This window comes from Syngnathus floridae, chromosome 4 (assembly GCF_059516105.1).
Source record: "Syngnathus floridae isolate MCC-2025c chromosome 4, RoL_Sflo_1.0, whole genome shotgun sequence".
NCBI lineage: Eukaryota > Metazoa > Chordata > Actinopteri > Syngnathiformes > Syngnathidae > Syngnathus > Syngnathus floridae.
The window spans coordinates 10,227,553-10,253,512 of NC_142416.1; the positions used below are offsets into that span (position 1 = coordinate 10,227,553).

The 25,960-nt window shown below is 39.2% G+C and overlaps 1 protein-coding gene across 3 annotated transcripts in view; it reads left to right on the top strand.

Moving 5' to 3' along the window:
• The window catches only part of dnah6 (dynein, axonemal, heavy chain 6), a 40,604-nt gene that overhangs the window by 2,804 nt on the left and 11,840 nt on the right, over nt 1-25,960 (top strand). For 2 of the 3 annotated variants that reach the window (XM_088373670.1, XM_088373671.1), the window contains exons 5-63: nt 345-479; nt 577-655; nt 751-823; nt 914-1,100; nt 1,177-1,278; nt 1,362-1,469; nt 1,792-1,872; nt 1,943-2,063; nt 2,194-2,345; nt 2,468-2,620; nt 2,724-2,972; nt 3,089-3,217; nt 3,679-3,792; nt 3,896-4,039; nt 4,149-4,301; nt 4,499-4,549; nt 4,745-4,837; nt 4,924-5,043; nt 5,140-5,320; nt 5,428-5,524; nt 5,687-5,912; nt 6,383-6,547; nt 6,871-6,981; nt 7,067-7,192; nt 7,313-7,468; nt 7,676-7,837; nt 9,232-9,369; nt 9,459-9,626; nt 9,790-9,938; nt 10,537-10,644; nt 12,096-12,222; nt 12,418-12,630; nt 12,715-12,936; nt 13,043-13,165; nt 14,350-14,532; nt 14,653-14,796; nt 15,192-15,413; nt 15,670-15,817; nt 16,045-16,202; nt 16,296-16,427; nt 16,515-16,686; nt 17,732-17,878; nt 18,010-18,083; nt 18,192-18,346; nt 19,555-19,786; nt 19,858-20,010; nt 20,180-20,320; nt 20,649-20,891; nt 21,106-21,273; nt 21,370-21,605; nt 22,472-22,616; nt 22,801-22,917; nt 23,054-23,177; nt 23,267-23,463; nt 23,745-23,948; nt 24,278-24,403; nt 25,004-25,168; nt 25,409-25,476; nt 25,610-25,790. In XM_088373670.1, the coding sequence (XP_088229796.1) occupies nt 345-479; nt 577-655; nt 751-823; nt 914-1,100; nt 1,177-1,278; nt 1,362-1,469; nt 1,792-1,872; nt 1,943-2,063; nt 2,194-2,345; nt 2,468-2,620; nt 2,724-2,972; nt 3,089-3,217; nt 3,679-3,792; nt 3,896-4,039; nt 4,149-4,301; nt 4,499-4,549; nt 4,745-4,837; nt 4,924-5,043; nt 5,140-5,320; nt 5,428-5,524; nt 5,687-5,912; nt 6,383-6,547; nt 6,871-6,981; nt 7,067-7,192; nt 7,313-7,468; nt 7,676-7,837; nt 9,232-9,369; nt 9,459-9,626; nt 9,790-9,938; nt 10,537-10,644; nt 12,096-12,222; nt 12,418-12,630; nt 12,715-12,936; nt 13,043-13,165; nt 14,350-14,532; nt 14,653-14,796; nt 15,192-15,413; nt 15,670-15,817; nt 16,045-16,202; nt 16,296-16,427; nt 16,515-16,686; nt 17,732-17,878; nt 18,010-18,083; nt 18,192-18,346; nt 19,555-19,786; nt 19,858-20,010; nt 20,180-20,320; nt 20,649-20,891; nt 21,106-21,273; nt 21,370-21,605; nt 22,472-22,616; nt 22,801-22,917; nt 23,054-23,177; nt 23,267-23,463; nt 23,745-23,948; nt 24,278-24,403; nt 25,004-25,168; nt 25,409-25,476; nt 25,610-25,790 (8,751 nt within the window). Of the gene's footprint in view, nt 1-344; nt 480-576; nt 658-750; nt 824-913; nt 1,101-1,176; nt 1,279-1,361; nt 1,470-1,791; nt 1,873-1,942; nt 2,064-2,193; nt 2,346-2,467; nt 2,621-2,723; nt 2,973-3,088; nt 3,218-3,678; nt 3,793-3,895; nt 4,040-4,148; nt 4,302-4,498; nt 4,550-4,744; nt 4,838-4,923; nt 5,044-5,139; nt 5,321-5,427; nt 5,525-5,686; nt 5,913-6,382; nt 6,548-6,870; nt 6,982-7,066; nt 7,193-7,312; nt 7,469-7,675; nt 7,838-9,231; nt 9,370-9,458; nt 9,627-9,789; nt 9,939-10,536; nt 10,645-12,095; nt 12,223-12,417; nt 12,631-12,714; nt 12,937-13,042; nt 13,166-14,349; nt 14,533-14,652; nt 14,797-15,191; nt 15,414-15,669; nt 15,818-16,044; nt 16,203-16,295; nt 16,428-16,514; nt 16,687-17,731; nt 17,879-18,009; nt 18,084-18,191; nt 18,347-19,554; nt 19,787-19,857; nt 20,011-20,179; nt 20,321-20,648; nt 20,892-21,105; nt 21,274-21,369; nt 21,606-22,471; nt 22,617-22,800; nt 22,918-23,053; nt 23,178-23,266; nt 23,464-23,744; nt 23,949-24,277; nt 24,404-25,003; nt 25,169-25,408; nt 25,477-25,609; nt 25,791-25,960 lie in introns of those variants that run through there. The other variant, XM_088373672.1, reaches the window with a different exon arrangement.

A 25,960-nucleotide genomic window follows, 5' to 3' on the forward strand; every position in this document is an offset into this window, starting at 1 on the left:
AAAAAAAATCTTCAAATGTTGAGTTAGGCCTGCTGAACTAGAACGTGCTTTCATTGGATTTACAATCAAAAATTGCTAAATTAAAATAATTGGCAAGATTACAGTTACTTCAAAGAATTTATAAATTTAATTTATAAAGTCTAGAATTCTGCAAATAGTTTACAAATGGAGGCACTTTGGGCTGTTACTACTCTACCGAGTAGTAGGCACCCAGTCAAAATGACTGTTGACTTTCCCTTTCAGAAAACCATCAAATTCCAAAAGGAGCACATACTTTTTGTTATCACTTCAGGCAGTTCTTTTGAGACCATGATGTCATTAAACTTTGTCCCATTTCTATACAGGATCTTAGCACGGCATTGACAGATGTCTGGAAAATGTGTTACCAAATCAGAACAACCAACTTGTGTCTTATTAAGAAAACGCACACATATACTCTCCAGGAATTTCATGAAGCTCAATTCACACAAGTAGAGGAGGTTCGTGTTTATTCCCGAAAACGCGAGTGTTGTGACTCATAGTGTCATTGTTGTTTTCCCCACATAATCTTGTCCCATAATTGTTTTCTTTAATTAGGCACTGATTGACCTGAAGAACTTCCAAGACCTGGTCAAGGAAGTGACACTGTGTTCCTGTAGCAACTTCCTGTCAGATCGTGTGTGCATTTTTTTTATTGTCTTGAGATTTTTGTGTCCCAAATTATAGCGTTGTTTTGTTTTTTTTTTTAATCTATTTATCTATTTGTTACAGATAGCAACAAGCTGAGTGAAATTCAAATTCTATTGGGGATCAACAAGGGTTTCTTCTGTCACCGCCTCAACTGGTAGGTTTTCTTGTTTTGTTTTACATTTTGTTTGACGTTAACATTTTGCAGGAAATCAATCACTCCCTCCTTTATCTCTCATCTGCACAGCTTCATCCGACTTGTTGACTATTTGGTGGTCAACACCATGCACACATTGTTTGTGAGTGCCGTGGAGAAGCTGCTGGCTGCATTCAAAGAGCAGGTTAGTCAAACCCCCAGCCATGATGTCATTCAAACCTGGGGCCAGCAGCTGGAGACTGATAACAAACCTGTTGAGCAAAAGGCGGATCAAAAGGTAGGGCATTATCTCTGCACCACGAGTCGACATCCACATACACCCAGTGAAAGGTTTGTTATATGTGTCTTAATAGGAGGAAGAGTCCGAAGCTCCCCAAAGTAAACCGATGTTGATGAGTGAACTTGTGCTAGACACACAAGCGCTATCCTACAGACCCTCTGAGCAGAACTTTCAGGTTAAAGAATGAGTCAGCAACCATTTCATACCAATTGATAATAAACAAGCAAAATAAATGATTTTTTTTTTCCTATCCAACAGAGGACAGTTAGAGAGATCATCGAGAAGTTTCAGAAGACTGTTTTGTCTGTTGAAACACTAACAGAAGACCCCGATTTCATTTTACTCTTAAGTCACGAGTCTTTTAAGGTAGACGAATAACTGTTTGTCACTCTTGTGGGTACACTGCTTATATCAGAGGTGTCCAAACCCGGTTCTCGAAGGATGCTTAGCTGCATGTATTTGATCCTCCCTCCATCACACCACATCATTCAAATGATAACAATCCTCATCAGGCTTGTTCAAAGGTTGCCGACGTGTTGATCATTTGCGTCAGGGGTGTCGGAGGAGGGAAGCATCTAAAACATGCAGGACAGCAGTCCTCTAGGATCGGAGGTGGACATCCGTGGTTTATTATTTGTAAATATGTTAGACACCACTCCTTACTTTAATGTGTCTCTGTTACTTTAAGAGTCAATATCGAGATGCTCCCAGTTTGAAATCGGTCATTGAAAATGATGGCTACATTAAAAGTATCCGTCAAAAAATTAAGGTCAGTCACACATTAGTTCCCTTTGGAAGTAATACTCCAGATGACACAATGTGTTTACTTCCCCCCTCAGGAAGCACTGCAGTTCACATTTGAAGCTGCTCAAGTATGCGCAAGCATGTTTAAGCGGTTTCAGTTGTTTTACAAGGAGAATGAAAGTCTAGATTTGGAGGCTCTACGACAGCAAGATCACGGTACAGGCTTTTTGTATATAATGGACAATATCAGAAGAAGTGATTAAAGTGGTGCCTGACATTTTAATCCTGACCTCTGAACTTTCTTTCCATAATTTTCTTGTACTGTTAACTATACTTTATTGAACAGGTTTGGACTTTTTTCGAAATTCACTGGACTTATACCACAATGAGCATAAAGAAGCTGTAGCTCTCCAGCCACAGAGACATCTAGGCCTCCTTCTTGTGGACAAGACGGAAATGAAAGAAAAGCTCATCGATTCCCCCCTCCGCTGTTTAGAGGTCAGAACAGTACACAATCATAATTTGCTCATAAACACACAGTGTCCATACAAATGTGCAATATTCATTATTGTCAGTGAATGGGGCAATAGTAGTAGTAACTTTCTGCTCTCTTTTTATAGTTCATTAATGAGATACTGACACAGCAGGCCAAGCGAAAGCTAAAAGCTGTCATGGTGGAAGCTGGTGAAGCTCAATTTAAACTCGAACTCAGTCCCAGTAATACAACCGAGTTAGCCAGCTACCTCACTTTCCTTGATGAGATACCAGAAAGGGTAAGATTTGTTCATGTGTACAATATCCTAACTTGGATGGACTTAAAGAGCATCACAAGAAAACATCTCTCTTGTCATGCACTGTACATTTTTTTGTTGCCAGATGAAAGTGCTGGAGCAGGAACAGGAAACCGTGTGTCAGATGTACAATCTGATCAATATATCCTCACTTCCCGTCACAGCTGACGATGTGGCCTTTGCCTCCATGGAGCCTTACATGAACTCATTACACGTCATGATCAATGATGCAATGTTTGACAGGATCAAAATGATGGACAAGTTTTCTAAGTCTCTTCATGTAGACATAAAAGATCTGAACCAGAAAGTCAAGAAAATCAAGGAAAAATCGCAGGTGTGTTGACAAATTAGTTTGTCTTAAAATATATAACGGCGATAAAATATTTTTGAGTTGGTTGCCAAGTTTGAATGGGATTCTCTGATGATCTTATATCATGGCTGTATGTGTAGGATCCACAAATCCTTGAAGTCACTGCTGATTTTTCGGAAGTACATCTTCTGCTTGAGGATCTTCAGGTTTCCATTGATGAGCTGCAAGTCCAGGCTTCAACATATACTTCTTACCAGAAACAATTCAAGGTAATGTGCTTATTAAGTAAATCTAATAATTGATTTTACTACTTGACAAATATTTGGCTTTTCAACTTTTCCTGAAGTTGTTTTCTCTTGGGTTTCCTCATCATCTCGGTCTTGGTGTTGCTTTTGTTTTAATAGTTAAAGCTAAATTGAGCAAATTGGCTATTTCAGAAGTGTATGTCAAACTGGTAACCCTTTGTCTTAATCAGTACCCAGGATGTAGCCCTCGGTTTAAGAAAGGTTGGTGACCCCTTGTGTAAATGTTCATTTCTGCATTACAAGTATTTGGCCTTCATGAAAACCAGTCTGCTGATGAATGCACCTTTGCCGCTGCACTGTTACTTTATTGACTGTCACCAAATCAAGTACAATATAACTGCACATGTTGTGTTAGTAAATCCTGACTCACCACCATTCCAACCAAGTCAGTGCCATTTTTCTGTAAATACTGTTTTTCAATGTAGTTGGTGGTGACCAAATTTGATGATCTTGATGAGCTAAAAGGAGAGTTTAGGCTGAAGAGGCTTCTTTGGGACTCTATGAAGGAATGGGACTTATTACAAGAAAGATGGCGGCAGGTGAGACACTCTCAAAATATGTGCAGCGTTATAAGGATACTTTAGATGCTACTCACTGTATTTCCATTAATTGTTTTTATTCGTCTGTTTGTTGTAACTTCAGACCACACTTGAGAAACTGGACATGGAGCAGTTAAACTCACAAGTCAACAAATACAACAAGTATATCAACCAAATGGAAAAAGGCTTGCCGCGTAATAACGTAGTGCCACTTCTTAAGGAGAAGGTTGAGATTATGAAACAGAGGGTGGGTAACCATAACTGTAATAAAACTAGACCATTACAATGTGAACTGAAGTACTTCTTGTTGATGAATGCTGAGTTGATTATATGCCTGACAACTGTGATGTGTTCAGGTGCCCGTGATCACAGATTTGCGTAACCCATGTATGAAACCAGAACACTGGAGGTCCCTGGAAACTGTTGTGGGGAGTTCATTGAGTGTGGAGCTTACTGTGGCTGTTGTGGAGGAACTCAACGTGTTCTCCTATGGCACAGAAATAATGGAGGTCTCCCCTAACTTCTTCTTTGTTGCTCAACCTCAATATTTTATCTTTCAGTAAACTATCAGACATCTACTTGATAGCTTTATTTCTGAACTATCCAGACTATACTGTATAAAAACTGTATACGGTGTTTTACTATTGGTATTTCAATGTTTAACCTAACTGATGCAGCCTGAAGAAACAAATGTTTTGAATTTTAGGCATCAGCACAGGCTTCGGGCGAGGCATCAGTAGAGACGATTATTAACAAGGTTGGTAAAAATAGGACTCCATGAGTGTATTTTTCTTCTAAGATGTTTGTTGTCTTATTCTTTTGGAGTAAATCAATCTATAATTCAATTTATTTGTGTAGATGAGTAGATGTGTTTATTTGTGAAAGTTTTTAGCCATTATTATTTTGATAAATCAGTCATTGAAAAATGAGGCCCATTTTGATCACACTCTAGGTGGAGGATGTGTGGTGGACCACTACTTTCAGTCTTGTGCAGCATGGTGACTCCAAAGAAGTCTTCATCTTGGGGGGCACAGACGATATCCAAGTAAACATGAAGTGCACGTTCCCCAATCAGTTCTATAAAATGTGGTAAAGTTCAATTTTATTCATTCTTTTTTTGTCCTTGTTGAGGTACTCTTGGATGACAGCATTATTAATGTGGGCACAGCAGCAACTTCTCGTTACGTTACTCCCATCAAAGCCAGGGTGGACAAACTCCTGATGAGGCTGCTCCGCTTCAACCAAACTCTGGTGAAGGCTTTGAAAAAAAACAGAAGAAAAAGCAGTTTTTTGTCTGCCATCTGTATGAAATACGAGCACATACATTTACCTCCTCTTCCTACACAGGATGAGTGGCTTACGTGCCAACGAAACTGGCTGTATTTGGAAAGTATTTTCTTGGCACCGGACATCAAGAGGCAGCTTCCTGCTGAATCCAAAATGTTTCTCAAAGTGGACAAGTCATGGAAGGCCATCATGGCTAAAGTCAAAAAGATGCCCAATGCACTCAAAGCGGCCACACAGCCTGGTAGGTACCCATAGCTTAAGTTTAAGAAAAGAGGTTCCAATTTACAGCAAGAAATCCACATTTTCACATTGATGTACACTCTTGAGATTTTGTATTATCCCACACAGATCTTTTGGAAACGTTTCAAGAAAATAATGTTCTGTTGGACAAGATACAAAAGTGTCTTGAAGACTACTTGGAGTCCAAGAGAGTTATATTCCCAAGGTAGGCTCATTTTTGGTTAGAAAGTTGGGAAATAAACACATTATAATTCATGATTCAAGTATGTTAAGTATTTATGCTTAATGTAATGTGATTTAAATGTATAATTTACCAACATGACTGATGTGAATGTTACTTACTTTGCAATCTTTCCTCTCTTTGCAGGTTCTACTTCTTATCCAATGATGAATTGCTTAAAATTTTGGCACAGACAAGAAACCCCCAGGCAGTGCAACCTCATTTGAGAAAATGTTTTGATGCAATTACACACCTTGAGTTTGCCTTGGACACTGAACAATCGAATACAGGTCAAGCAACACTGGAGTCTGGAGAACAGGAGAAGGTCTATACAAAGGACATCTTGAATATGGTTTCCCCAGAAGGAGAGAAGGTCAGCTGTGGTTACAATCAAGCCTTGAACTTTGTCAGTCTGTTTTGAGCATAGAGGCTTAAATGGGCAGGTTTAAAACTGGCTGAATGGGGGGATGAAAAAAATTGATAGAAGGGAGATGTGTCTGGCATAAATGTAACATGGTATTTCAGAAAAGCAGCAGCATCATATCAAGGTAGTGGTAGTATGATGGTCTGGGCCATTCATGCTTGAAAACCACATAGAATTGCTGAATTAAATAAAACAATTCTGCAAGGAAAAGTGGGTCAACATATCTGCACAGAAATGTGAAAGATTCATTATCAGCTGTAGAAAATTCTTGATTTCAGTTATTTCTGTTGACCGTGGCCCAACCAGTTATTCCGTTTAGGGGGCAAGTACTGTATCTTCTTCCGGTGCTTTATAAGATGGCGCGGCCTGATGTATCACTGTTATAACTGTTGATATTGTCCTTCGGTGTGCAAGTGTAGGTGGCTTTAACAAAAGGTCTGAAAGCAAGAGGCAATGTGGAAGATTGGCTTTGCAAGGTGGAAGAGGCCATGTTCAACTCACTGCGGCAGCTCAGCAAGGCTTCTATAGCCGACTACCAAATAACATCAAGGGAAGAATGGGTGGTGTCTGGGTATCCTTCCCAGGTATAAACTCTCACACACTTATGCAAGAAAACTTATCGGTAAATCCTCCAAATGTGACATTTTAGTCTTCCAGCTGAATAATGAAAGTCGTTTTCCGTGTTTTTTCACTTGGCTCTATCCTTTAGTCCTCTGTGCTGTATTATTTACAGTATTGCCTTGGGTGAAGCACGATTTGCAGAGCCCAATATTTCTCAATTGTATCTGTTTATGTCCTTGGCAAAGACAATGCACACATCTTTCTCAATCTTATCCTCCATCCTGTCCTTTTCATTTTTTACTGCCACTCATTTCTTTCAACAGTTTCTTTTATTCCTCTTCATCAGGTGGTGTTGACTATTTCTCAGATGATGTGGTGCAGGGATATGGAAGCTTGTTTGGAAGGAGATCATGACCACTTTGCTGCCTTGCAGCAATTTGAATTCACCAACTTTGACGTAAACTACTTTTATTCTGATTATTTTTAAAAAAATAATCTACAAAATGTACTTGTCCAGCGTTGACTACTCGTGTATTTTTCAGAGGTTAAATGCACTTGCCGCTTTGGTCAGAGGGAAACTACCTACTTTACATCGCAATATCATCACCGCCCTCATCACCGTTGATGTGCATGCCCGTGATATTGTGACAGATTTAGTCGGACAGAAGGTGGAGTACTGTGGCATACAGACACACACATACACACACAAGTACACGTTTCATTTATTGCCTGTAGCTTTTTGTATCATGTAATTTATGAGGTCATGCACTTGAACAATTCTTTCTTAGGTGGACTCAGGGAATAACTTTGAATGGCAGAGACAATTACGTTACTACTGGGATCTTGACATGGACAACTGTATAGCCTGCATGGCCCTATCTACTTACATTTATGGCTATGAATACCTCGGAGCTTGTCCAAGACTGGTCATCACTCCACTTACGGTAACATGGGCGACATAATGCTCACATGCATAAAACAGAAGTCACACAGGAATAGGCACATATGGTGAAGGGTGGGTACATTTGTTGGACTGTTGAGCACACACAGTCCAACACAACACCTTCTTGTTAAATCATGTAAGACATAACATACATTTGATTTTTACATTTTACACTTAACTTACCGAAATTACTAACATGCCACTGCAGGATCGTTGCTACTTATGTCTAATGGGAGCCCTCCAGTTGGACTTAGGAGGTGCTCCAGCTGGACCTGCAGGAACAGGGAAAACAGAGACGACGAAGGACTTGGCCAAAGCCTTGGCAATTCAGTGTGTGGTCTTCAACTGTTCTGATGGACTCGACTACAAGGTGCAATGTGACTACAGTAATTGTATCTGGATAGCTTTCTAAAGTATTTTTTTAAGTGAATATAAAGCCATAATTTCCTCTGAAATGTAGTTTATTTTAAAATAGAAGGAAAATTAATTTTATGCTTAATGTGAAAAGAATGCACATTCACTTCTGCTAACAAAAGTAAAAATTTTTATAAAAATAATTATTGCTGAAAAATGGAGCTCAATTAGGAGAATCTCTACATTTAAACAAATGACAAATAATGGTCAATACACCCGAAAGCAATTTGAGTGATTTACTTAGATTAGTTTTAACTAACTTGTGAAGTTATAAATGCCAAGAGGCATCTGTTTGAAAAGTACCAGTCACAGGAAGATTAAACATAATTATGATTCAGTGGTGATCTAAAGAGAGCTGCACACTGGATATTTGCACTTACAAGATTTTGGAGTGGCTTTGCAAGTGGGCAACTAAACAAGTTCGCTCTATTCACGCTTGCTCGCTCACCCTTTATGCATTTACTGTATGTGGCTGTTAGATGGCAGTGTTGTCAAAGCAATCAAGTCTCGAGCCTCTCCATTTCATCGCAGAGAATTAAAATACTGTTGTAGTGTATTCCCCCCCCCCCCCCAATTTATTAATCTTCTAGATATCAGGACAACATCATCAGATTATGCTTCAATTTGTTGATTAATAATTTTACACAAATAATTAAGATTAGGTGACAAATACCCATTCATATTTCTGTCAACATACACTATTTTCAACGGCATATATATACCGTTTTAGTATTTCTAAACTCTCAGTGGCATTGACAGTTACATACATACATAAACCCCCCATTGGGGTATCAATGAGGAAAGGATGCAATATTGTAAACCTTGAAAAATATCTGATGTTCGTATTTTTGTGTCTCGTCTTGTTTTTGCCAAAATAATCCTCCAGGTTACCATTTATTGAATGGCGCCATGTTGACTCACTCAATAAATCATTTATAAAAACATCCACAAAAACTCAATGTAAAATTCAGCTTCAATCATACATGATGATGATGATTTAAAACACAGTGTAGTCCATCCATCCATTATCACTACACTGTCAAGACGACAAGAAGGGCCGGCAGCCAATCAGAACACATCAACAACCATTCATTCCTATTGGCAACTTAGAGTTTCAAAAGCAACAAAAGGAGGAAAGCAAAGTACCAAAAAAATTATGTTCATGCAAGTGATAAAAGCAATTCAAACCCAGAACATTTTAATTGTGCAGCAGCTGAGATAACCGCATGCTCCTCTGTGCTGCCAAAAGTATAATTTAATTAATAATTAAAGTATAATTTATGATAATTCTCTGAAATAATATTTTTTTCTGTTTCTTTTTTCTTACTCAACTGTATATATCTCCATCAGATGATGGGGCGTTTCTTCAGTGGACTGGCTCAGTCTGGTGCTTGGTGCTGTTTTGATGAGTTCAATCGAATCGATATTGAGGTGTTGTCAGTCATTGCGCAGCAGCTCATAACTATACGGAATGCCAAAGCTGCTAAGGTATGCACAAACATTTAGAAATGATGACACAAATTATGTAGCATTTCAATAATACTGTATTTTAAAATCTTTACTACATTACTTTTCAGATGACAAAGTTTCGATTTGAGGGACGAGAGATCAAGCTGGTGATGACCTGTGCAGCATTTATTACCATGAACCCAGGCTATGCTGGAAGATCAGAGCTACCTGATAATCTTAAATCTCTCTTTAGGCCAGTAGCTATGATGGTGCCGAACTATGCACTCATTGCGGAGGTAACAGTTTTTCTGTTTGTGCCAGATATTAACATTGAGCCACTGATGGCCAACTTTACAGTAGAATACAAAAACGTGTTATGTGTTTTACTACAATGTCGACCTTTTGGTAAACTGCATTTTGGCCTCTGCACCTGTGTTTGTACCCCACTTCTCCATGCAGGTGATTTTATACTCAGAAGGCTTTGAGTCCAGTAAGACTCTAGCAAGGAAGATGACCCAAATGTACAAGCTGTGCTCTGAACAGCTGTCTCAGCAGGACCATTATGACTTTGGAATGAGAGCTGTCAAATCTGTTCTTGTCATGGCAGGGTCAGTGGGCATCTTTTTTTTCTTTCCATGATCACGTAGATCACATTACATGAACAAAACTATATTACTACTTACTATTACTACTGCTGTAGCAAATGCCACATGATTCATTGCATGTCTTTTATGTGTTCCTACATTTAGTCGCCTTGTTAGTCGGCCAATTCCAAACGTTTATAAGCCAGCACTTTAATCATTATATTGCCTTGTGTTTTTTTAGATGACCAAGTTGTTTGAATCAGATGTACATTAGTAAAGCTCACAGCTAATTGCATGCATTTTTATTACTACATTTAAGTCTGTGCTACTCTTTTGTTCCAATTGTGATAAATAGACTAAACTTTATTGATCTTCTGACAAAATGAAAATCAGAAAGCCTTAATTGTCATTGCATTAAAATGTAGCGAAATTGGAGGGATAGCAGGGTGAAGCCAATCTTAGGTGATCACTAGCACACCGGAGAGAGTAGAATAAGAGTGTAGTGTAGTGTCACGTCGTGTCGTGTCGCGTATCAGTATTGCACCGTCAGTGCCCTGAAAGCTACTGAAGCTAGTCGTGGTTATTGCGCGAGTGTGTTTATCATCTGATAATCTGTCATCAGGTCTCTGAAGAGACAGAACCCTGACCTAATTGAGGATGTGGTTCTCATTAGAGCTCTGAGGGATTCCAACCTGCCAAAATTCCTAACAGATGATGCAGAACTGTTTGGGTAAGAATGCTAGTTCAATGAGGAGGTATCAAGTTGTCGTTCCAGTGCTATTTCATGCTATGTAATGGGGAAACGTTATTTTGTTACAACCTTATTTAAAAAAGAAATGACTGGAAATTTTCTTCAAAATTCTGCTATGTGCCTTTTACCATGGTGTGGGTTCCACTGTCACTAAAATGCAGGCTGAATTAGTCGATTGCCACAGAGATGGTTGTCCTTTTGATTGGATTTTCCTCCATTGAAGTATGTCGGAGCACTGACAGTGATGATCAGGTTCATGTTCATCTCCCTGATTGAGGCCACTTTGCTCCTGATTGCTCAGTTTAGTTGGATGGCCTTACCATGAATTCCGGTGTTTCAGAATTTATTCCATTCATGGACTATGGAGGTCCATTGTACTCACTAGAATCTTTGAAAGCAACAGAGATATATTTCTGAACCATTGCACTATCAACTGTGGGACATTTTATAGACATGTATCAGGTAAATTCTCTGACTGAATATCTGTATAAAAGAAAAGGATCAGCAGACAAAACAAGTGAGGCAGAATATTGAGTTTTTTCTCGCGAGGAGTGCACTCAGATTTACAGAAATCTGACTACACAAAAAATCTGTTTGCACTCTTCGCTCTTTTTATTTGGAATGCCCTACCCACAATGTGAGACTAGCCCCTAATAGGTGGGGAGAAGGCGTGGGCTTTGTCTCATTAGAGAAGAAACGAGATTCTATGTGAACCAAGAAGTCGCAGACAAGATGTCATGAGAAACAAAACGAATGCAAGGACAAAATACTATGTGAAACAAGAAGTCACAGACAAGACGCCATGAGAAAAGAATCCAAGGACAAAATGCCATGTGTAGACATCAACAAAATAGATTGAGCTAGCAACAACTTTCTTGGATTCCCAGAGGAGTAGAAGGTCAGGAAGCTCCAGACAGCATCGTTTGACTTGTTGTTGACTGGTGGACGTCTGCAAGGCGAAACAGCAAGCATTCTGTGCAATAATCTTATTAATAAGTACTCATTAGAGAACGCATGATAACATATATATACAATTTATCTAACAACATGGGTGTTATTTTCCAAATTATGTCTAAGCAATGGAATTTCCTGTAGTACAGTATTTCAGCACAGTGCTGTAAAACACGTCAAATCTAGATCCAGAAATTAAATGACAGTTTGGTTTTAGCCGCTAAAACCAAACTATGGCAGGGTTTCTAGTTTCTTGACCTCAATCTGACAACTCAGATTTAATAATTTAGTTGATGTGATTTCTTATTTTTTATTCTTATTAATACATTTCTGAAATCTAAGAAACTTAAAGGAAAAAAAAATGGGGTAAGGCTGTAGCATGACAAAATGTGGAACTAGTGAAGCACTACTTTCTAGTAGTGAAGCACTACTTTCTGGATGCACTCTTTATACTCAGTTATTGTATAAAATTCATCTAGTGGCATCCTGTCTGACCTGTTCCCTGGTGTGCTCATCCCTGCGCATGACTATGGTATACTGCACTCAACCATTGTGGATTGTATCGTGAAGCGAAACCTGCAGCCGCTGGCCACCATGATTAACAAGGTACACATGACTAAGGGAATTATACACGGCAGTTTCTTTTTCAACATCTAGAGAAATAAATGCGTTTATAATGGTGGTAAACCTTATTGTTGTAATCAGTATGTATGAGCTGGCAAAAGCCCTTTCAATTCTTAGTATCGCATGGATAGTACGTATTTGAATGGGAAACTAATACCCCTGTGTCTTGAAAATTAGGTTATCCAACTGTATGAGACCATGATTGTGCGTCACGGCGTAATGTTGGTTGGACCCACTGGTGGTGGAAAGACCGCTGTCTACTCCATCTTGGCAGACACACTGGATACCCTTTATGACTCCGAGTATAGGGAAGAAAACCCCTTCTATCAGCCTGTGAAAACCTATATTCTCAACCCCAAATCTATCACAATGGGAGAACTTTATGGAGAGGTACTTTGGGGATATAATGGCCTTTTGGCACATTGACTAATTTTCAGTTCATTTCAAAAAACAAGCAATAATAATCTGCTTTAGATTAACACCCTGACCCTTGAGTGGCGTGATGGATTAATGGCACTGAGCGTCCGTGATGCAGTCGACAGCATGAACGATAACCATAAATGGGTGATTTGTGATGGACCAGTTGATGCCCTGTGGATTGAGAACATGAATACAGTGCTGGATGACAACAAAATGCTCTGTCTGGCTAACAGTGAACGTATCAAACTTTCTCCTTCCATACACATGGTATTTGAGGTAACAGCTAATGCTAAACCATACTTCCACAATCTACACAAATAGACCGCTCAATATTTTTCTTCCATCAGTATAACCTTCGACGGTTTGAAATTACATTTTCCAGGTCCAGGATTTGGCTGTGGCATCTCCAGCCACAGTCAGTCGCTGTGGCATGGTCTACATTGACCCAGATGAACTCAAGTGGATGCCTTATGTCCAGACATGGCTCAGTGGTCTAGGATCCAAAGTAGGATTATGTTTGAAACATTTCTGGCAAATTTACATTTTTCTAGATTGGTAAATTGCAACATCAGGTGAATATAAAACAAGAGATAAACACATACACAGACCCTCCTTTGACGGGAATATGAGGAGTTGCTTCTATTGGCATAGAATCAGGGCGCAAAACTCTTTTTAAATTCGCCATGCTGTTCCACCTTGCAAGCATCTGCAAAAAGACCGTGTCAATATCTAACCTGCCTTCGGTCAGATTTGTGCTTGATTTGTGGTGGGCAAGAAAATAGAGCCCTTATTAGTAGTAGAATGTGATACCTACATCACAAATAAAGCGCAGACTACTTCCTGTCACCAAATTATCAGGTGCGTCGGAGGCAAAGCTGCTTTGTGTGCTGGCACGCCCAGATTAGCGCAACACGACCCCAAACACACTCCACTAGACTTGCGCTTGCACAAATATGAAGTTACGCCTATTTTTTTTACACCAAGTGTACGGGCACCAGTCGAACAAAATAGAGCCATACACCTTAAATGTTTTCAATACTCAAGTGAAAAATGGCTGGCTTATAAAAAGTGTCAGTCAAAATTATTTATCACATTCAGATGTAAATACCAGAAAATGTAAGGAAAATGTTAATCCCTTGTTGTATATTCATGTTTTGATGCCAGACCCAAGATATGCAGTAAAAATGTATGGATGCTGTAATTAACATGAACAACAGACGATGAAGAAACCCATCCATCCATTTTCCGACCCGATTTAGAGATTTTTTTATTTGAATCGTTTATTTCGGCAACTACAAAACACTTATTACAACTTAATGTCACATTTTGTTTTACATGATGTCAATAAGGCAATCGGGTTGAAGCACTTCTGTTTATCAGTCCCGTCCCGATTACAATCAAGTTTTCACTGCCCACACACCATCTACATTACTACAGCACTAATTATATTACTACCATAATCATGTAAAGAGAGAAACAAAAAAAAACCCAGAAATTTGACCAGGATAACATATGATTTTGATTTGATCAAATTAAATGAAATGTTATGTGTATTATTTACCTAGTCCCTCTCCCAATTGGACAGTTTGTTAATCTGTCCAGCCAATATAAATGAAGATTAGAAATTTCCCCAAATCTCTATCCTCACTGTGAATATCTGTGTACTTTTACATCTTGCTGTCCTTCAAGTTTCCAGACCCGGTGAAGACGGCATTGCTTGAGTTATTTCAGACTTATGTGGAGGATGGGCTCTACTTTATATGGAAACATTGCACCCAAGCAATTCGCCAAGTGGACATAAGTAAAGTATGCACTCTTTGTACACTGATGGAGGCACTGCTGCTCGGCAAAGACGGACCAGACTTTAATATGGTACTTGTTTGTTATCAAGGACTGAATGAATATGATGGATAAATTAACTGTTTTATTGTTTGTATTGTAACATCCCATTAGCTTCTGACAACATGTTATGTGTGTGTTTGTAAATGTCAGGATTCCAAGCGCCTGACCGATGTACTATGTCAGACCTTCATATTTTGCTACTTATGGGCAGTAGGAGGAAATCTGCCCAGTTCTCAATGGGATGAGTTTGACAACTTTATCAGGGAGCAATTTAAAGACAACAACAGTGCAAAGGTACTGCACCATGTCTTCACATGATTGTCAACTGCATTGTAGTTTTATTTGGTCAATTGAAAGAATAGTAAAGTTTGGTTGTTTATTGGTTAACGTAAGTAATTCTGATACTACTAATTGTAAAAGAAATTGGTGCAGACAAAAAGATCATTGTTGTTTGAAATGATGAGCCCCTTGGCCTTAGAGTAAACGGAAATAAAGGGTACTTTGCTTTATTTGATAGAGCAAAGGCGGAGCCTGCAAAGGTTGGAATATCACTAAATTTCTGAAACTCAGAATTCATGTAAAAATGTACACTATATTGGATGAATGAGGATAGAGATGTGATATAGCACATTTTAAGTCCATGTAACAAAGAAAAAATATTTATTTTATTCATTACTTCTCTTTTACAGCTTCCTACCAACGGATCTCTTTGGGATGTGTTCATCAACTTCAGCAAAAATGCATTTGTCCAGTGGGAGACAATAATACCTTTATTTTCATACGACAGCGAACAAGCCTTCTTTGAGATGTTGGTTCCCACTACAGACACTGTCCGCTATGGTTATCTGATGGAGAAATTGCTTTCAGTAAACCATTCTGTACTCTTCACTGGCTCTACAGGAGTAGGGAAGGCAAGTAGTAACAATAATAAAACTGAAAATACAGTTTCAAAAGGATAGATGTTTATCATTATTATGATTTTGATTTTCTTTTTGTATTAATAGCACTGCTTGTGCCCAGTGGGCGTTTGGCTTAGTTTGCAGCAACTCTGTTTTGTACTACCCACTGCCGTTTTGCCATTTTTCAGAATCTTCTCAAGTTTATGGTGCCTCAAATTGAATTTGCCTTAAACTGTAAAAATCCTGAACAAGGTTGTGTCTTTTACAGTCTGTAATAGCTCGGGGCCTCCTCAACGGTATCCAGGAAAGTAGGGGCTACATTCCTGTCTATATCAACTTCTCTGCTCAGACATCTTCTGCCCGCACACAAGAAATCATTGAGTCTAAGCTGGAGAAAAAGAGAAAAAACATGCTTGGTAAATAGGACAGAACACTCATTCACACACCACATTTTGATAAATTAAAAAAAGAACATAGGTTTTACAACCACATAGTATCTTTAATTTGTCTGTTTACACAATCATTAAATTTACTAATTGTGGTTGTCAGTTTCACTCTTCAGTAAACCCTCAGTCAAAACATGAATATTCCTCGTGATTTCTCATTTCATTAACTTAATCCTGTTCCTTGTCACTGTGCATAGGTGCACCTAAGGACAAGCGGATAGTGGTGTTTGTGGATGATCTGAATATGCCCAAATTGGACAGTTATGGCTCCCAGCCCCCCATTGAACTTCTACGTCAGTTCCAGGACTTCTCTGGATTTTATGACAGGGAATTTTTCTTCTGGAAGGAGATTCAGGTAAACTTTTGTGCAAATAAGCTATGAACAACTCTAAAGGAAAAAATCAGAGCCTGCTTCCCTGCCTTGGCACTTCTTCATTCTCTTCTCCAGGACATGACTATTGCCGCAGCATGCGCTCCACCAGGAGGAGGACGTAACCCTGTGACTCCCCGCTTCATTCGCCACTTCAGCATGCTTTGTCTGCCCACACCTTCAGACCAAAGCCTCAAACAGATAATTATTGTCAGGATAGACATCACACAAACACACGCATAATGCAATCGTGTTCTTCACGCTTCATTATCTTTTTCCCCCTCGATTCTTGTCCAGGCAATCTTGTCTGGTTTTCTCAAAGAGTTCACTCAACCCGTGAAGGACTGTGTAAAACAGATTGTGGATTCAGCTGTGGAGATTTACAACCGCTTGATGGTGGATCTGCTTCCAACTCCAGCTAAGTCTCACTATGTCTTCAATCTCAGGGACCTCTCCAAGTGCGTCCAAGGTGAGCATTGAATATACAAAAATACATCCTAGCCTACAGTTGTGTGCACTTATTTTTCCTATGTCATGCTTTTTGACTGAACCATGCTCATTCCCTAAACCTTGGTAAATTCCCAGTCCCTGCAGTGGCCCTTTGTCCAACGTCTCACTCTTGTTTCTAATCGCAAGTATTCAAACCTCGATAGGCTAGGAAAAAATAAATACAAAATGCTAACATAAACCTGATTACCATGTTTATCACAACATAACTTTAGGCTGCTAACATCTTCAATGACAAGCAATGACCAGGTATTTGCTTGTTTTTGTTTTATTTTTGTTTGTTTGTTTGTTTGTTTGTTTGTTTGTGCATTCTTTTTTTCCACATTTCTTAAGAACAAAAAAATAAAACCCAAAAAATGTTTTTATAAAAAAACAAATCACTTAAGGCTGCTGAAGATTGGTTGTACACATTGATTCTTGTATTTTATGTTGGTTTGCATTCAGCAGTTATGTGTCATATTTGGATGATTATATTTATGTAAGAAAGCATTTGGAATGAAAAAAAAACCTCTCTCGTTTTTTTTTGTTCTGTCTTTCAAGCTCATTGTTGTATCAGGACAGTAAGTGGTCCTATGTGGTCCCTGAGTAAGCGCTGATGAAAAATTGTGACCCCCTCCAGCATTCAAATCACCAATGCCTGCTTTGGAGATTGAATCCTCTCAAAGTCAATTGCAGTGCCTTATATTGAGATGTTTTGCTTTTTTTCTCCCTCGGACACGTTATTGAAATGGGGGGGTGGGTGCAATGGATTTCCTGTCACTGATAAAAACTTCTGATTGATCACTTAAGTGTCATTGCCATGCAGCAAACAAATCTAGTCCTGTAATTATGGCACATTTTGCCTCTTGTGCACTTGTGAAATAAATAAATTATGATACTGATATAAAATACAAGGGTAATAAGAGATTAGGCTTCCGATTGAAATTCTTTAATGAAGCCCAGCGATGTTACTGGCCTCACATGTATGGTTATATGCATATGAAGTCTCTCCTTGTCTGTATTTCAAGGAATGCTACAGTGTGAAGCAAGTCAAATTAGAGAGAAAACTCAGATCTTTCGTCTATTCTGCCACGAATGTCAGCGGGTTTTCCATGATCGACTCATCAATAACCAAGATAAAGATTATTTTAACACCATCGTTTGCGAGACAGCCGGTAAGAATGGTCACACTTCATACACTACCCAAAATCTTATTTGAAACACGCACATATCCAGATTTGGGTCATCATTATTCTCATACTTGTTACAGAATACTCCAACTTTGACTCATGTCTCTTTTTTTCAGCCAAGTATTTTAGCATTAACTTGGATCCCTCATACTTTGTAAACGAGCCCATCATATTTGGGGACTTTATCAAGGTATGATGCTTCAGACACAACCCCCTTACCCCCATTTTCAGACCAAAGGACCTCTGTATTGAAAAAAAAAAAAAACAAGGGAGAAAGACCTAAACGTTATGCTTTTAGGTGGGTGCAGAGAAAGAAGAAAAACAGTATGAAGATCTTACAGACCTGGATAAGATCCAAGCTGTTCTTCATGACTATTTGTGTGACTACAACATGACTTACTCCAAGGAGAGCAAGTTGGTATTCTTCCAGGATGCCATTGAGCATGTTTCCAGGTATTTGTGAACAAGCAATTCCCCACGCGCTTATCTTATATTTGCTGATACTGTGCTCATGGGACTGTCCATCCATTCATTTTCTGTACCACTTGTCCCCACGAGAGTCGCGGGCGTGCTGGAGCCTATCACAGCAGTCATCGAGCAGTAGGCGGGGGACACCCTGAACCGATTGCCAGCCAATCGCAGGGCACACACAGACAAACAGCCATTCTCACTCACACTCACACCTCGGGACAATTTGGAGTGCTCAATTGGCCGACCAAGCATGTTTTTGGAATATGAGAGGAAACCCACACAGGCACGGGAGGACATGCAAATGCCACATAGGGAGGGTGGAATTGAACCCGCACCCTCCTAATTGTAAGGCAGACATTCCAACCAGTGCCCTACCGTGCCGCCTTCATTGGACTGTAATAGAGGAAATATGTTGAGTTTATAAATGCAATGCAAGTCCAATGATTCTACCTACCCAACACCATGACTTTTTCAATACTTCAAAACAATGCAGCATTGATTTATGCCATGGGGATGTAGAAAGTAAAACTAAAAAACAACACACATTATGTTTTGTATCACAAAACTCAATTGGAAAAATAATATTTGGTACAGTATGGCATTTGGTATTGTTAAGCAAATCCACCAATCCTTGTCCACTTTTGTCATACCATTGAAATGCTTAATTTATTCCCCTTTTTTAAAGAAATACTTTCCCTTGTTATTCATATAAAGCATAAAAACCAAAGCCATTGTTGTTCAAACACATTTTCTACCCTGACAAGAGTGGACAAAACCACTATTCCTTGTCCACTTTTGTCACACCATTAAATTGCTTAATTTATTCCCCTTTAAAAAAATATTCAAGAAACACATCCACTTGCTATTCATGAAAAGCAAACCCACTGTTGTTCAAACACATTCCCGTCTACCCTGACAAAAAAGGACAAAAAACACTGTTCCTTGTCCACTTTTGTCATACCATTTAATTCTCAATTTATTCCGTTTTAAAAACTATTCAATAAATACCTTCACTTGTTATTCACAAAAAGCAAACCCGCTGTTCTTCATAAACATTTTAGTCTTCCTTTCCGTACCTGACCAGTGAATGACCTCTTACTTGAAATTCAGTCCCCTCTAAATGTCATTCTAAACCACAAATATATCTGCTGTCCTATTCTAAAAATGATTTTGCTTATTGGACTTTCTAGAATTGCTCGAATGGTTCGCCTGGAGCGAGGCAATGGCCTGCTGGTCGGAGTGGGGGGCACAGGCAAGCAGTCACTCACTCGATTAGCATCTCACATTTGTGAGTACCAATGCTTTGAGATTGAACTGAGTCGAGGCTACAACTACGACAGCTTCCACGAAGACTTGAGGAGACTCTACAGGATGGCTGGGGTGGAAAGGAAAGATACAGTTTTCCTTTTTACAGACACTCAGGTATGACTCAAAGGAAAAGCAAGAAGTTATGCCCAACTTGAGTAGTTCACCTCTAAACCGGCATGTTTTAGATTGTTGTGGAGGAGTTTTTGGAGGATGTCAACAACATGTTGAACTCCGGTGAAGTGCCCAACCTCTTTGAAAAAGATGAGCTGGAACAAGTGCTTGCTGCAACCCGCCCAAAAGCCAAAGAAGCTGGAATCAGTGAGGAGAACAGAGACGAGGTAAAATCAGATGCACATACTCAATCAAAGAAATATCCCAATCACTCATTAGGTGCAAGTACCGAACATTTTTTAAGCAAGTGATTCACTGTCTTTACATGATGCAATATATGTCATATCTGGCATTCTGACCATGTGGCCGTGGCTAACGTGTGTTTGTGATCTTCAGGTGTTTCAGTTTTTTATTTCTCGTGTACGGGAGAAGCTGCATATTGTGCTGTGTATGAGTCCAGTCGGTGATGCCTTCAGGTCCCGCTGTCGCATGTTCCCCTCACTGGTCAACTGCTGCACAATTGACTGGTTTGTGGAGGTATGTTAAAATCACTATCATTTCTGACCATGGTAATTCATTTTTCACTTTTTGAATGATTGTGATAGTGTCTACTGATTGAGTCGAAGAAGCATTTTTGTATACACATAACCACTTTTGTAACATTATCTGTGCCATTCTGTTGTCTTATTTCAATCAAATTGACTATATGCTTAAATATTAAACTGCATCAAGTCTGTGACCTATTGATATAATCAAAGTTTTACATTCTTCTTTGAGAAGGTCCTTAAAACCCCTAAAGTCCACAAACCGCTGCTGAATTGTGCTTGTCCCTGAGCTGTTGTCTTTCTATGCTGTTTTTGTCTAGTGGCCCCGTGAAGCCCTGCTTTCTGTCTCTCGGGCCTTTTTCCACAGTGTGGACTTTGGAACGGAGGAACTCAAGCATAGCTTCTCAGATTTGTGTGTAGAGACACATGTTAGTGTTTCTGTCATGGCTGAGAGATTCTACTCAGAAGTTAGACGTCGATATTACACTACGCCCACCTCCTACTTGGAACTCATCAACCTGTACCTGTCCATGCTAGACAACAAGAGGATGCAGCTAGTGCTTGTAAGGCAAAGCCCAAAAATGAATGAACGAATGAATGAATGAAACAAATGAATGAATGAATGAACTGACGGACGGACGGACGGACAGACGGACGGACGGACGGATGGATGGATGGATGGATGAATAAATTAATTAATATTTTTTCAGATCAAAGTGCCCCTCTAATATATTATAACCTCGGTTAATTAGCACTTTGCCGTGTCCATTTAAATAGGCAAGGGACCGTGTGAAGAGTGGTCTTACTAAGCTCCTGGAGACCAATGAACTTGTGGCCACAATGAAAGTGGAACTCTCTGCTCTGGAACCACTTCTCAAACAGAAAAGTTCGGACGTGGATGCTCTGATGGAAAAATTGTCTGTTGACCAAGAGAGTGCTGATGAGGTACAGTATTTTACCCATTTATTATGGTGCCATAAAATATATGAATTTTCATAACAAGGTTTTAGTGGATTTGATTTGATCTTTTGAAACTTACAGACACGTAGGATTGTGAAAGAAGAAGAGGCAATAGCAAAGGTCAAAGCTGAAGATACTCAGGCGATAGCTGATGATACCCAAAGAGACCTGAATGAGGCTCTGCCTGCCCTGGAGGGAGCTAACCAGGCTCTTAATTCTCTGGACAAAGCTGACATTTCTGAGCTCAAGGTGTTCACCAAACCTCCTGACATGGTCATGACTGTCATGGAGGCTGTCTGCATCCTGCTCAATTACAAGTATGTGTGCTTTCTGTCTTTGTTTCTCTCGCTCTCGCTCTGTGTCTCTTTGTCTGTCTCTTGCTCTCTCTCTCTGTCTCTTGCTCTCTCTGTCTGTCTCTCGCTCTCTCTGTCTGTCTCTCGCTCTCCTTCCCTCCCTCCCTCTCAATTAACAATTAAGATTCTGGGGCAAGTTAGCGTTATATACCAACTATAATTAATGAAAGAGGGTTTTGTTTGTGAATTATTTTGTTTGTGTCAGGTCTCATAAAGAGTATCAGAACAAGGATACACTTTAAAATGTATTATTTCATGGGACATATTCTCGCTAATTTAGCCTAATTTATACAATACACAGCGATGTTGACAGGTGTCTTGCTCGGCCGCTTCCTTAATACAATGTGGCATTTTCCTAGGTAGAGTTTGATTAATCTGTGCCATTCTTGAAATTTTCCAGCATCAATATTGACGGAAGGTAAATGAATTAATAATTAAATTCGATATATTTGACATTTTGATGTCAAATGAGGAAGCAGGCGGGGCTGACTCACTTGCGCTTGGCCTGCCCCCCCCCCCCCCCCCCCCTTCCTCCCCTATGGCGGCTTATTAGGGTCACCTCGTGATTTTAAAAAAACAAAAAATAAGAGAGGACAGATTTACAGCCATAGGCAAGCGGTCTGGCAAGTGCAATAGCAAGTGGTGGGTGCAAGGGACGGTGCAGTCAACAACTTAACATCACATCCGTTCCCAATATGGCGTTGTGCATTAAAATAAACCACGGGGATTATTTTGGCAAATACAAGATAAGACACAAAAATACACCCGATATTTTTCAAACTTTATTGAACAATTTTGCTCTTTTTAATCATCAATTTTTACCTGCACAGACCGGACTGGCCCAATGCCAAAAAGTTACTGGGTGATTCCAATTTCACCCGATTTCTGACAGACTACGACAAGGACAACATTAAGCCTCAAGTCTTGGCTAAACTGCAGAAATACATTAACAACCCTGACTTCATACCCGAGAAGGTCTGTTTCCATTTTTAGTCTTTTTTTTTGTTTTGTTTTATAGTTTTGAGTGATAACTACTGGGTTGATATAGTTTGCACTTGACAATGTCACAAGTTTACGGCTTTTTGGTGTATATGTCATTAAAATGTACCTTTGCATTTTTGAACCAATTAATGTATTTTTCTTTTTGTTGGCTTTTTAGGTGGAAAAAGTCTCCAAAGCATGCAAATCAATGTGTATGTGGGTTAGGGCTATGGACATATACTCAAGAATCCTCAAGGAAGTTGGTCCAAAGAGAGAAGCATTTGCCAAAGCACAGGTCAGCAGTTTAGTATACAGGACAGACATGCCTAATCTCATTGGAGCTGTATGCATTCACCTAAAACAGCTTAGTTTCACATCCCTCACGGTCTCCTGTTTCTGCAAACTGAATTATACCTACACATCCAATATAGTCGGAGCTGGAAATCACAATGGCAACCCTGAGGGAAAAGCAACAACTTCTCCAGAGTGTGGAAGACAAGATTAGGGTTCTACAGGAATCATATGACAGCAGCCTTAATGAAAAGCAGGAGTTGGGTGATTGCCATGTCTTTTGTACCTGTATCTCTTTTAAGCTGATTTTTTTTTTTACTATCTAACTTTCTCCGTCTCTTGTTTTCACAAAGTTAACACTATGGCAGTGACACAGGCTCGGTTGACAAGAGCAGGAAAGCTAACATCGGCTTTAGGTGATGAGCAAGTGCGCTGGGAGCAAAGTGTTGCCACATTCGATCAACAGATCATCGATGTCGTAGGCAATGTCTTCATCGCCGCTGCTTGCGTGGCCTACTATGGAGCATTCACATCTCACTATAGAAAACTGGTAGGAAGAGTCTCCTAATTTTCTTTTTAGGATGCTGTAACTTAGAATATGAGCAGCCGTGAACACCATAGCTGCAGTTTTACACAATAAAAATCCTACTCTGCGCATTACACATAATGTATGTATGGACAGTGGGGCAAAAAAGTATTGTGCAAGTTCTCCCACTTGAAAGATGAGAGATGCCTGTAATTTTCATCATCGTGCACTGTCCTTGAGATGCATAATAAAAAAGTTGGACCAAATTAATATATTCAAGTTTTCACATTTGCCATTTTCCATAGCTTGTTGACGAGTGGATACTACAGTGCCAGAACTTGAAAGTACCCATAAGTTCAAGTTTCAGCCTAATCAATATTCTGGGTGACCCATATGTCATTCAACAATGGAATAATGAAGGTCTGCCACGAGACACGGTCTCCACAGAAAATGGAATACTGGTGAATGAGGGTCGCCGCTGGCCTCTCATGATTGACCCACAGGATCAGGTGAATTATAAGTGTCTTTGACCTCCAGTATACAGTTTTGAGCATTACTCACTGAATAGTTTGTCTTTATTAATTTTGCGTCACCCAAAGGGAGACATATAAAATCCATAGTATTGCACACCCGGCTCCAGTAGACTTGCTGCCAGAATTAATGATTTATGTACCCATTTAAATGTTTACACAAGCTTATATTACTAATTATTCTATAATTTCCACTGACACAGTGACAGCGTGGAAATCTCTGACATTCTGTCATAGTAACGGCTCACTTATAATAATAAGGTATATTCAAATATACCTTTTTAAATATGTCCCTTTTTCTTCATTAGGCTAACCGATGGATACGCTCAAAGGAAGCCAAGCAGGGACTAAAAGTGATCAAGCTCACTGACCCAAACTTTCTTCACAAGCTAGAAAATGCCATCCGTATGGGCATGCCTGTTCTGCTGGAGGAGGTAGAAATTAGGTTGAACTTTGCACCTTTCATGTCAGATTGAAACATCCAAAATTGATCATAAAATTACATTGAAAATTGTTGTCTTTTATTGTTTCATGAACTATTGTTGCAAAAAAAAAATTTTACCAAATTTACTACAATTTATGCAGACTAACTACAAACTAAGTTAGGTCAAAAAGTATTTTGGACAATCAAATGGTTGAAATAAACATCTCTTTTTAAAAGAAGTTGAACAGTGAGCTAAACTATGTATACAGATTTGGATAAAATATAAATAATAAATTATACAGCTAAAGTGGATGATGTCGGCAACCTTTCTTTAGTAATGGCATTAATTAAGAGCCACTTGTATCAGAATGGTAGAAAACAGATATATGGCTGCTAATTGGAACATGGTCACTGGTGTTGAGTGAAAATTTTTTGACTGACAGAAAAGTAGAAAAAAAACTGCCAAGGCTATACGCTCCACTCTCAAAATGGCAAAAACTCTGCCATTGTCCAAATACTTCTGGATCATGCTTATACATCTCTCCAAAGTGGAATGACATAAATGTTTCAACTTGCGTATCTACATTTGTGTTTTCTTCTATGGATGCAGTTAAAGGAGACCCTGGATCCTGCTCTGGAACCTGTTTTGCTGAAGCAGACATTTATAGCGGGTGGACGGACTTTGATCCGACTTGGTGACTCAGATATTGACTATGACAAAAATTTCCGATTCTATATGACAACTAAAATGGCCAATCCGCACTACCTACCAGAGGTAGTGACAGCACATCGTCTCACATTTTGACACAGTTTCATTCATTTTAATTACATTTGTTGTGTAGTGATACATGCTGCCTTTCACAGAGCCTGCACAAGTTTGATTGATTTTTGTTTCCCTGACAATTGGTGATTTTTTTCCCCAAACAAATACATCATCATAAGGCAATGAGCAATGTGTCTGACAATGTTTTTGTTGTTGAGTTATTGTTTTAATATGTACGCATTTACCTTTCAGGTGTGTATCAAAGTCACAATTATTAACTTCACTGTGACTAAGTCTGGCTTAGAGGACCAACTGCTTGGGTATTGCACTATTACACTAACATTCGAAAAAAATAAAGCTTGCAGCTGGATTTTGTTTTAATAAACAGTAAAGCAGTGTATTCTATCACAGTCTGCCAAATTATTTGATCTCCTCCATCCATTCTCTTCTCAGCGATGTGGTATGCCTGGAAAGTCCACACCTGGAAGAGCAGCGAAACGATCTGGTTGTACGTATCAATAATGACAGGATCCAGCTGAAAGACATTGAAGATCGCATTCTGAAGCTTCTCTTCACTTCTGAGGGAAATATACTTGATAATGAGGAGCTTGTTACCACTCTCCAAGAATCAAAGGTACAAATTAAACCTGGGTTTGAGGAAAAACATATAATTAACTACTTTGGTGTTTAATCTGACATCACTTTATTAGATTAATTCCAATTTAGAATTTCTTCATCTATTCCACAATTTAATTTCCCTCCCAAAGGAGTGAAGGCATATTCTAGTTTTGTTTGTCGACTGAA